Source organism: Thermobia domestica, chromosome 13 (genome assembly GCF_964235325.1).
Source record: "Thermobia domestica chromosome 13, izTheDome1.hap1.1, whole genome shotgun sequence".
Lineage (NCBI taxonomy): Eukaryota > Metazoa > Arthropoda > Insecta > Zygentoma > Lepismatidae > Thermobia > Thermobia domestica.
The window spans coordinates 73553640-73566447 of record NC_137466.1 but is presented as its reverse complement, the minus strand read 5'-3'; the positions used below and the strand labels follow the sequence as shown (position 1 = coordinate 73566447).

The following is a 12808-nucleotide window of genomic DNA, read 5'->3' as shown; positions in this document are numbered from 1 at the left end:
TCAACCAAACTATAATGTAAAATATTTTTTTAAAACGTCTATGTAAATGTTATACCATTAAGATCTGAATAGAAATGAATTGTTTGCATTCAAAACAACACTTAAAAAAAAAAAGAAAGAAAGAAAAAAACGTACATTGGTTGTTTGGACCTTTGTAATAACGGATCATCTTCATATAGCTGACGTCTGGTACTATAGTAATCTGAAAAATAAAATAAAGAAAATAAATAAAATTTCTCCCTTTATAGTATTTCTCTATATATTATTTCATGATTTTATTATTTTAGAAAAGCTTATATTTGAATGGGTGAGTTGAAAGAGGAACACATCCCAAAACTTCAATTTTTTGATACTGTGTCAAAAAATGAACACATTCCAATAATATGTTCTATATTCTACTTAAACGTTTCCGCAGATCTCAGTATAGAGGACCTAAAGTTACAGAATGTGTTCCCTGTTCCTCTCAAGGGATGTAGGTACGTGTAAAGAACAAAATCTTGTTTAGTTTGCCTACTTTGTGGAACGTGTATGTTTTTTAACTTACCCATACATTTAGACCAGTGTGTTACAAGCAAATTTAAATGCATCGGTATTATTCATCGAATATAATATATGAAGAAAGATGAAAATCTATTCTCAGCAAAAAGTGCAACCTACCTGCCCTACAAAACACAAATAATACAAAAAAATAAATAGAAAATAAACCTAATATCTGGATTATTTCATTCTACTTGAATTTCCTTATATATTTATCAGATGTAACAAGATCTGAATATTTATCAAATTATAAGCAATTACTGGCGATTTACTGACAGACGGTAAATTCCTATATAAATAATAATGAACATTGGACCGTCTTTGGGCAACTAAACAGTGTTCTTTTTATTGACTAAGAATAGGTTATAATAATTAATTGATCAAATGTCAGCATAATCAATAGAACTTTCGGTTCCCGAAGTCTAGAAAATTTGTCACATAATAACGGACACAACGTTCACCCATAAGACACTGAACGCTAAAATCTGTCTCAACCATGAAGAACAAACAGAAAAGTTACATTGTATAACTTGTCTGTTGTTTATGGAATGGGGAATATTCAGTGTTTTCCAAAATGTGGTTGCAAAAAATTTTGAAATAACAGAGATCAACCAGCGTTTAGAAGTAGTAAGAAAGTTATATGTCACTATATTTCCTTATATGAGTAAATGTAATATCTACAATATTCCGACTAAAAATTATAAGCATTGATTACGAAAATAAGATTGTTTTGTAGCGAAGAAAAGGAGTGAACAATGAAGATTCCAAAACAATAGTCTTAATTTTTCTATATCTCCAGTGCATATAACGAAGATGTGATTAGGAAGTTCATTGCTTGAAATTTTCATGAAATTCAGTTTCAGAGCCAAATCAAGTAGGAAACTTAAAAGAATACGTGAGTGTATGTGAGGTAGGAAGTTAGCAGAAATCCTCAAGTCTGGAAGCGAATATGTTGTATCTACTCTTGATACTAAATTATTCTTATATCACATCAAGAAATAATTTACATTTGATCAATCAATTTCAATTATGAAGTTAAGTTTTGTCGTACCCTCAGGCCTTGGAGGTGGTGGTCTAGGAGGGGGATCGTCTCCATCTTCTGCTCCGTGGCCATCATGAAGAACAGGAGTCGCCGGTTGATCGAGCTGGCTGAGAGAGACATTAAGGATTGGTCCACGAGATCGTCCCGCTAACCGTGCTAGGTTGTTCTTATCCTCTAGTCGTTCACCAACGCCGTGTGGTGGATGCAGATGAGCATGGGAAGAAGGAGGAACACCACGAGTTGGTGGCTGTACATACAGATTCTGGGCTGAGTAATTGTGTCGAGTGTCCATCATATCCAAAAACATAGAGGGGCTATGTAAATCTGTAACAAAGCAAAGTCCAATTAGACATACAACTGAAATCAAAATCGTATGAAGTAAAGTAAATTCGAAATGAGTTATGAAATAATTGTAATGATAATATCTAATGAACTGATGAATTAATATAATATCCTATCTTACTATACTATACATATATTGAAGTGTCAAAAGTAATGAAATAGCAGCAGGGAACTAGTTGACGTTGCGAAAATGTCCAGGAAAACAGGTCGAATCAGTTTCAGTGCTTTCAGTTCGATTTCTGTGAGTGTAGTAAAATGTCTTGCACCATGATGATGGCAACTCGACGGGAATTATCGACGTTTCAATGCGGGATGATGATTGGTGCTAGATGAATGGGACATTTGATTTCGAAAGTCATCCGGCCTTTCTCGCCCCACAACATCAAGGGTGGACCGTAAGTACCGGACTGAAGGCATTATGACCCATAAGGGTCAACACATTGGCCATCCACCCATGGTGAATAACCGCTATCGGTGACGTCTGGATAAGCTCGTCTGAGTACACGGACAAGCAATAGTACATAAACTGACAGCATAAATCAACGCAATACGTCCCACAAAGTGTCTCAGAAATCAATGCAGCACAATTTGGTTTCCATGGGGCAACGCAGTCTCAGACAGACACGAGTGCCGCTACTAACCGCTGACCATCACCTGCAGCGAATCACGTGGGCTCAGGAATACGTGGATTGGGCCTTAATGACCTGCAACGCGTAATGTGGTCAGATGAATCATGTTTTCAGTTGGTACACGCGGATGGTAGGGTCTGGGTACGGCACAGACCCAATGAGGCCATGGATCCAAGTTGTCAAGAAGGCACTCTACAAGCTAGTGGTGGCTCTGTAATGGTTTAGGGCATGTTTATATAGCATTGTGGGTTCTCTGGTTCGTTTGAACCGGGCATTGACCAGTAATCGCTATGTTCAGGTGTTTAGTGAACATCAGCAGCGCTTTATGAACTTCGTGTACTCTTCAACAACGGATTTTCTAGAATGACAATGCGCCATGTCACTGGACCGCAATAGTGCGCAACTGGTTTGAGGAACACTTTGGCTACTTCCAATGTAAGATTTGGCCCCTTAGATCTCCGAATATGAATCCTAGCGAGCACACGTGGTTAACCATTGAAAGGGCCATTCGTGCCAAGAATCCTCCACCTGCAGTAACCACAGAGTTCGGATAGTAATCGAGAATGCATGCCTGCACATCCCTCCCGCAGACTACCTGCGACTTGTCGCGTCACTGCCACGCCGAATTGCCACACCTCGCCATGCTCGAGGAGGTCTCGGGTTTATTAGGTAAGTCATGATTTTTGAAGCTTAAGTGTAATGTGAGCAAGTGGACGTGTGAAAATAGAGATTTACAGTATGCGTTTTTTTTTTTTTTTTTTTTTTTTTTTTTTTTTTTTTTTTTTTTTTTTTTTGTTCTGTTGAAAAGAAAATTCCAATGCTCCAATGTGTTTGCCTGCTAGAGTAGACTTGAAATAAAGAATCGTAAGTTAGGAAACAAAACCTAGTTTGAACTCATAAAATGAAGAAAAAGACACTTAGGCATGGAAAAATATTGCTAAAAGTCAGCATGGGAAACCAAACAAATAATAAAAATCACGGAAACTTGTTTAAGAACTAATATTCGTTTAAAAATAATCAGACATAACGCAGATTAGATTAAAATATTTACTGAATTAATATTACAAGTAGAGAAAAGTCATCACAGCTTAATTCATTAAAACCAATCTAGAAAATTAACACAATGAAATTATTATTATTATTATTATTATTGTTGTTTTTAACTCTGTTTCAATAGCAAATTTCAGTCGAACACGAAAACACTTTAAAAGTAAAGATCTGCTGACACGGGATGCCACTCACAACATGTGCTGTACGTAAATCTATTCACTACTTTCCTTTACTCGACCGTATCTTTGAATATGGACTAATTTATCATATGAGATAGTGCCTTAATTCAATATCATACCCATAGCAAAACAATTTATATTTTTAAACCTACAATTCCTCCCGTGACGCCTGCCACAGTAGGCAAACGTACACGAAATCTGCCATCATTTTCCATTAAATGAAAAAAGTATATATATGTTAATCAAAAGTTTTGCAGCACACATAAGGTGCAAAGGATTACCGTCGAATTTTGATCGATATATGATATTTGTTTTTCATTAATTAATCAGAATTGAATCAGATTGCCGTTGCTTCGCAGACCAACCCAATTCTCAAAATCATTTTTACCGATTTGATTGTTATCGATTCATATACACAATTCCTATATATACAGTTTCACGTGCAAGACTATTTAAGTACACAAAACCGAAAGAAAACTCAAAAGTTTTTTTTTCTTGGTCCGCAATTTCTCTCTTTTTTTTACCACGAATATAAAAAGATTAAAAGGTAATTTTTAACCTTTTTCTTTTCTCTTTAAGCAGAAGATACAACTTCTGTATGTAACTGCTTCTGGGAGTAACTGGAAAGATTAAAAACTGATTTTGGTTATTGATAAGAGTGCATGACACCAGTGAAACGTACTCGACATTCTAGGTATATGAAACGTATGAAATCATTTTTTTTTTCTTCCTTTTCAGTTTTACTTCAGGTCCCTCCGAGAACCTTGTTTAAACTAAATCTGATAAAATATTCGTTCAAAATCATAATTTCGTGGTACTGTTGGCAGAGTAGAACGGAACGGATAACTTTCGCCGAGTTTAAATGACCAGTGCTGAGCAGAAGCTTAACGTCGCTTTTAGTACTGAGGCTATATGAGACAAAAATCTACAGCTTAGCACGGCAGCCAAACCACAAAAGCTTCCATCGGGAATTTAACACGCGAATCTCCCGCATCGATGGCACGTACGCTAATCATATAGCCACGAGGGATATCTCAAATTCAGCAGTGCTCTGACATACCAATGATACCACACAAATGGGTTAATAAATTTCATTTATATTCGCATTTAATTATTGGCTCTCTTGTTTCATTTATCCTGTAAGATTACACACCTAATGTTAAAATGTAATACACTCTGTAACGAGAAGAAAATGTTATTGCTAACAGACTAGAAAAAAAAATCTCAGTTTGGCCTGTATGTATTGATGTTCGCGTTTAAATCAAGAACCGTCGGTAATATTTCAATGCGATTTTCACTAATCGAATAGCTATTTTAAAGAGAAGTCTGATAAATAATATAAATATTATATATATATATATATATATATATATATATATATATATATATATATATATAATATTAATCAGATATATATATAAATTCTGATAATTAATTATAAAAAACATTGATATACGTATGCACTATATACTGTATTTAGGTTAGTATACAGTATTACTGTGGATATGTTCACGAATAACTTCGACGTAAGTACGCCGATTTTGATGATTCTTTCTTTATTTAAGTCACCCCACATCAATGTCATTAGGACATAATGAAAGTCTTAAGAGATACAATTATAAAACTCCTCAACAGATGCGGTGTAAAAATCATAGTTTACCGACTTCAAAATGTGTATATCTACGCATAACTTCTACATTGGTGCACCGATCTTGATTACTCTGTTTTGATTTGAAAGAGAGTACTTTTCCAGTGATTTCACGTAAAGATCATGAGAATCTAATAGTACTCTTCGGAGCTACAGTATGAAACCACTCAACGACTGACAATGTGAGTATCATAACTGTGTGTATGATCACGCATAATTTCAACATTGTATATGTGCACAAATTTTGTTGATTTACTTTGTTTTCGCGGTGATTTCATTACGAGCTGGTGATCGTCTTCGGGAATAAACTATGAAAATTAAACTCCTCAACGGCTGAGAGTATCAATAGCATAATTAACCGACTTTATTGTGTTACGTTTACGCATAACTTCAACAAAGCGAGCGAAGTAGCTCAAGTGGTAGACCATTGGCTTCGCATTCGGGAGGTCGTGGGTTCGATTCCCGCTGCCGGTCATCTTGACTGGGGTTTTCCAGATTTTTCCTCAGTCCTACCAGACAAATGCAGGGATGGTATCTACTAAACAGGCCCTGACCGATACCTTCCCAAATCCTTTCCATTGTTGTTGTTGTTGTTGTTGTTATATCCAGTATTAAAAAAATGGCCTCTGAGCTGTATCTGGTGATTGTTAAATAAGATGTATGCACATTGATTATTCTTTTCTAATTTCAAAATGTACACATACTCGCATATTATATATATATATATATATATATATATATATGAAATCAGGATCTGGTAAGAGCCTTTAGAGTTAAGACCATAAAAGTCCTCAACAACTGATACCGCGTGTACTGTGCGTATGTTCACGTATAAATTCGTAATACGTACACCAATTTTAAATATATGTCTTTGTCAGTGGCGTAACTAACGGACCCGCAATGCAGGGGATCCACGGAAAAGGGGTCCATTTAAGTGTCGAAGATTAACGTTGTACCTAAATCCACTTTTCAGGTTTCATATTACTACACACTTTTCCTCAGTATTTTCTCTAATATTTTCAGGTTAGTTTTTTTTTTTTTTAAAAAAAAAGACTACTTTATTGCGAGCACACTGTATAGAGTGGAATAAGAAACAAAAAAGATCTGACAATATTCAATAATTTTCAGTTGATAGTGCATTAAACTTTACTTTCTTGCTGGGTAATAATAACAAAAATCGACACACACACACACACACACACAAAGACAACTAGTGTCACTGCTAATAGTGATCCGAATTTGTTTACTGTTTTCCAACTATATCTCACTTCATCTCTGATGATGGCAAAGTCTGAGCGATCACTCAGTAAACTTAAAAAAAAAAAAGGAAAGAAAGACAGAAGAAAGAAAAGAAAAACATCAAAACATCGCAGTACAGTACAATCTCGCAGATGAAGTTGCACTTTGTACCAAACCTGGGCATTGAGTAGTTAATATACATCTCTCATATGGATCACAGATTTGGGAAGTTACGAGCAAGATTCAGAAGTTTTGGTGAGGTTTTATATACGTCATACTAGTTGTGAGCATTTTGTGTATTAATTTATGTAGGAAATTATTTCTGAAAAGAAACTTGTTTTAGTCAGTAATGCTCACCACCACCACCACCACTACTACTACCACTACTACTACTACTACTACTACTACTACTACTACTACTACTACTAATAATAATAATAATAATAATAATAATAATAATAATAATAATAATAATGCAGTTAAAAGCAGAAGATAATTCATTACTATTATATACAGAGTGTTTCAAAACAACACCGACAATATTTGGTAGGTGGTTCCTGACACTTAAGACAAAAAAATATAGATCAAGCTGGGTGCACAAATGCTTTTTTCACTGTTATAGGCTGTCGAAAACATGAAGAAATGAACTTTAAAGGTCCATAGCTTCAATACTATGGGACCTACCGTAATCGGGTCAAGACTTCACTTAGGAACTAATATATGCGCTATCCAAAAGTGTTTCAAAATCCTGTGATACTTACACAACAATTTTTATAAAAGAATTTGGCTACCGGCCTATAATTTGAAGTACTCACCAACTACCTCTATAAAAATTGGTGGGAAGTACATAAGGATTCTGAAACATGACTACTTGGATTAGGCACATATTAGTTCCTAAGTGCAGTCTTGACCCGACTACGGTAGGTCCCATAGTATTTAAGCTATGGACCTTTAAAGTTCATTTTTTCATGTATTCGGCAACCTATAACTCCGAAAGGAAGCATTTGTGCACCCAGGTTGGTCTATACTTTCTGTCTTATCACAGGTCAGGAATCACCTTCCAAACGCTGTCGGTGTTATTTTGAAACATCCTGTATATCTTTAGAAGTCGTGCCAAGCCAAAGAAATTGATGCCTCATGTAAACTTACCATTAAAATAATTTAATAATAGGTATTAATTTCTTCGGCTTGGGACGACTTCAAAAAATGTTTGTATATAATAGTAACAAACTATTTTCTGCTTTTAACCACTTTATTATTATTATTATTATTATTATTATTATTATTATTAAGAATTTTAGTGCATTTTTGAAGTCGGATCAGATTTTTCTGAAGTTATTATATATTGTGTATAATTAAAACGTATATCCTATTTAACCAATCACTGAAACCATGTTTAATTTCTACAGTAATTTGAAGTTTTAAAACAGAGAAATGTACTAATACCTTTGGCTAATGAAGTGGGTTCAAAGGTATTGTGACTGGCATGTCTATCCCCCACCCGTGACGTAGGGTCTCTCCTGATGACCAAACTCAGCTTCTCTTTTGTATTCTCGATCATCTTCTTGGCTTCTTTTAGAGTCATGCCATCTGTGGAATGATTATTGATTTTGAGAAGAATATCACCTTCTTGGATGCTACCATCCTTCTCTGCTAACGTTTTGCTGACAACTTCTCGCACGTAGATTTTGCAGCCAAGTAGGAGGCCAAAGTCTGTAAATTTGAAGAAAATAACTTAACATTTGCTAATACATTGTGACACTTACATTATATTCTAAAATAAATTCATATATTAAACTCAAAACATTATAAAGTATATATTAGATTTGAAGAACTAAGTATTTTAATATATATATATATATATATATATATATATATATATATATATATATATTAGCACATATCTTTTCTATATAGTGAGTCACTGGGTGCGCAATTGGAGGCACGGTGACTCAGTGGTAGACGGCTTATCTCTAGTCCGAAAGGTCGCTATTTCGATCCTGGGCCATTAGAATTTATGATAGACAAGATCGTGTCCGTAATTTTCCCTGAATTCTCCGTTTCCTTCAACACTCTTATGAAATGAAATCTTTGAGTTCAACCTCCAACGATTATACCTGTTAGGCTAAGAGAGACGATGATTAAGGCAAGTGAATAATGAAGGAAAAATGGTGGAATGAGAAAGTGGGAGGAGATGGGAGTACCCCAGAGAAAACCCACGAGCAGATGTTCACTACAAACTTACTTGCATGGGGATCAAACCAGGGACCGCAGCACCAGAGGCAAGCTCTCTGAATCACTGTGCCTCTGGAAAGAAAGATTCCATTTATTTTTGTAAATGTGCAATCCTGTTAAAAGGACAACAATTGTACTCAAACTTGCTTCTAGAAGTTATTGACAATATGAAACAAAGCACTATTTAAGGACAAGATAAAAGATGTTTTGGAATAGAAGAAAGTTTGTGTTTTGTTGAACAGCATTATACAGATGTATAAAAGACCAGCAAAGGAAAGAATGGTACTGAAAGAATATATATATATATATATATAAAATGAAATTTATTTTTATTATTTAAAAATCCTACACATCAAAGATATGGGACCACAAGAGTACCGAAGGCACGTATGGTGTGAAACAAACGCGAGGAAAAAGGGAGATACGAAAATGAACATTCCATAATTATGTCGTTTAGGTAGATGAAAACTAGTGATGAGCAAATGCAATACCAAGGCCAAGACCGGAGTAGTCTTGATCTTGCACATCCAGTCTTAGTTTTGGTCTCGCACTGGAACCCTTGGTCTTGGTCTTGGTCTTGAACACCCAATCTTGGTCTTGGCCTTGGTCTTGCACACCCAGTCTTGGTCTTGGCCTTGGTCTTGCTTGCAAGAGTCTTGCAAGCCTTGCATTTAAGAAATCTTATGCTTTCCATAAGTAAATTTGACTCTCGATATAAGGGTAATAAACCCTACAATGCACCAATCGTAACGGAAATACAATGTAAGTTTCTACATGTAATATAGTTTTACCTTCGTGTATGATGATAGTGCACAACATAGGTGATGACCTTCATTTTTTTTTTTTTAATGAGTGCCTACGCTTTACTGCTGATAAGATAAATCACAACATTTCGTAATATGTTTATCTTTTTTTTTAACAGATTGAACACCGCACTGGCTTCCAAACCGGGGAGGCTACCCTTGAGACGCATGAAAGAAAATCAAGACGGCACAGATTATTGAAATACCACGAATTGCAAAATTATTTTTACACTCTAAAGGCGTCGGATTTTTCTTCTCAACCACGATTACCTAATCTTTGTATTAAACAAACTTCCAATTAAACATTGAGATTTTGTTTTACTGATTCCAATATGTATTCTATGGGGCAGAAACACTGACATTACACAAAAGCGATGAAAACATTGCAGGCTTTCGAAACATGAACCTGGAGGAAAAAGGAGAGAATTAGCTGTGTTGAACGAAAAATGAATGAGAAGGTGTTAGAAATATTACCAGTAGCGGGAAAAAAGAAGAATTTTAGGTATTGTTAAGAGGAGAAAGAGGAACTGGTTGGGATATTGGCTGAGGAGAAACTGTATTATCAGGGACGTGCTAGAGGATATTGTGTAAGGAAAGAGAGGGAGGGAGCAAAAGAAACTGTAATTGAAGGAAGGTATTAAAACAGAAAATTGCTACAGCAAGACGAAGAGACTAGCTGAAGATCACCGAACGTTGCAGTTGCAGCAAGTAACCTGCCAATAATGGCAGAATTAACTATTATGATGATGATGATATGTTCAGCAATATTGACCCAAAAAGAGAAAAAAATATAAAAATAATAATTACTATAATCAAACCTCTTAATATTTTAGAATAATTTGAGTAAAAACTGAAAGCGACTCAACTGTCTGTCTTTTGTGTAAACTCAATTTATATACATACTTTTGACCTGTATTAGAAATACAAAATAACGGCATCAAATTCCAAGTTATTTGAAGTCTCACATGTGAATATGGATCACTAGCATCAATTACCCACTTCGTTGGGTTAAACTAAAATAATAATAATAATAATAATAATAATAATAATAATAATAATAATAATAATAATAATAATAATAATAATAATAATAATAATAATAATAATATATTTCGTTAGTCAGTTACTTTTTACTATTAGTAAAGCGCTCTCTGATATCGGTCATTTTCGATTATTTTTATATTTCTCTCCTCTCCTCCTTCCCCAAGTTGCGGTGCTGAATTTACATTTAAATTTACATTTAAACGGGATCAGAAGTAGGACGCCGAAAACTATGGATTCGACACTAATATTTGGTCATTTTTATCATTGTTATGCATCTCCCCCTCCTAAGTTACGGAGCTGAATTTGGTCGTAAACGGTATCTGAAGTGCCAGTATTCAACTCAGTGACCTCGGAAACTATGGATTTGACACTAATATTCGTCATTTTCGATCATTTTTATATACCTTCCCTCCCTCCGCCAAGCTAATGTGTTCCCAGTAGTTTATGCAATCCATGTGAGTCGATCTGCCCTTAAGATATATAAAAGGGGAGGGAAGATATGTAAGAATGATCGACTGCCCCTAACATTCCAGGCTTATAAACAATTATTCAACGTATAAGCATCCGCCCACGAAATCAAACTTGCGGTCACATGTCTCGGAGCTAAGGCCATACCCATGTAGTCGACACCTATGGCGTACGGAATTACCGATGTTCAATACTACATTCCTCTTTAGTTTTGGAAGAATACCACTAATATGCTTTGAAATGAAATGAAGTATCTAGTCTAATGTCCCACGGTTATGCACCAAGGCTAAGGAAGACGGTGACGATGAGAAATGACTGAAATGATGGAATGAAGAAAGTAGGAGGAAACGGAAAAAACGCCTAGAAAATCCACGCACACGGTGTTTGTCCACCAAACAAGCTCACATGGTGCAAAATGACACCTGTGTGGCTTGAAAACGAGCAATATCTACAGAAAACGCGAAAAACAAATTCAGAAAATGACATACTGTAGCTATATGCTACAGGGAAAGATCGACTCACATGGATTGCATAAACTACTGGGAACACATTCACTTCAGCAGCAATTTTACTGAAACCAAGAAATACATTATATATATAAATCAAGTAGTGCTAGAACTTGTGCAAGACTTGCGTAAGAGTCTTGGTCTTAGTCTTGCATCGGGATTCCTGGTCTTGGTCTTGGTCTTGCATGGAAAACTCTTGCAAAAACTACAAGACTAAGACTCTTGGCGCTCATCACTAGATGGAAACTAATGATAAATACAAGTAATGATTATGGAGGAACTGATTGGATGAAATTGTACAAGAAAATGGAAGAAAACAACATACGGACTCAAAATGCCGATTGCCGTGAACTCACATGGCGAAGGGGAGAAATATTAAAGAGTTTACTACAATCTTTTTCACAGCTTAGTTGAGAGTATTATTATGACTCATATCTCATTGCTCAACAATTCTCTCTTCTTAATGTTACCACAAAATTATAATGATCAAATCTGAATTGTATAACTGCAATTATAAAATAACAGAGGTTTTTTTAAGTATGAATTAGACCATTTAGGACGTAATTAGCCAAAGAAATCGATCCAGGTATTTCTCGCACGAAAGACAAACGCTCTACCACTGTGTCAGTTACTTATGAAGGATAGTTTATTATTGATGAATTAGAACCAGAAAAAGATATATCTCAATAACGGACACCGATGGGTCATAATGATTTATCCGTACATGCGAAGTGTCCCTTACAGAGAGGTTACACATACCTAGATTACTCACAGCTCATGTGATCTATATATCCAGTAGGCAGTGTACATAGTAAATACATTAGTTATAAATGGAAATAGCTAAGATCGAAATACTGTACTCTTGAGTTCGAATCACAGAGGGGGAATGAGAGATGAAACTCGCTCTGTGAAAAAAAAAAAAAAATCTGACGAGGGAAGTGTTTATATGGGCGTGAACTGCAAAATTCCCAAGTACAATTCATACCTCATAAATATTCCTTAATTCGCGTACTGACTGTATTAAAAGTAAAAGTAGCAATATTAAGTTATTATAAAATAAATACTGAAAATGTAGACAGAAATAAC

At 35.2% G+C, this 12808-nt stretch overlaps 1 protein-coding gene across 9 annotated transcripts in view; it reads right to left on the bottom strand.

Moving 5' to 3' along the window:
* pyd (zonula occludens-like protein polychaetoid) overlaps nt 1-12808 on the bottom strand; it is a 640754-nt gene that overhangs the window by 57575 nt on the left and 570371 nt on the right. For all 9 annotated transcript variants that reach the window (XM_081735924.1, XM_081735916.1, XM_081735923.1 and 6 more), the window contains exons 4-6: nt 8113-8379; nt 1589-1903; nt 136-202 (exon numbers count right to left, since the gene is read on the bottom strand). In XM_081735924.1, coding sequence (XP_081592050.1) covers nt 136-202; nt 1589-1903; nt 8113-8379 — 649 coding nt within the window. The remainder of the gene's footprint in view (nt 1-135; nt 203-1588; nt 1904-8112; nt 8380-12808) is intronic.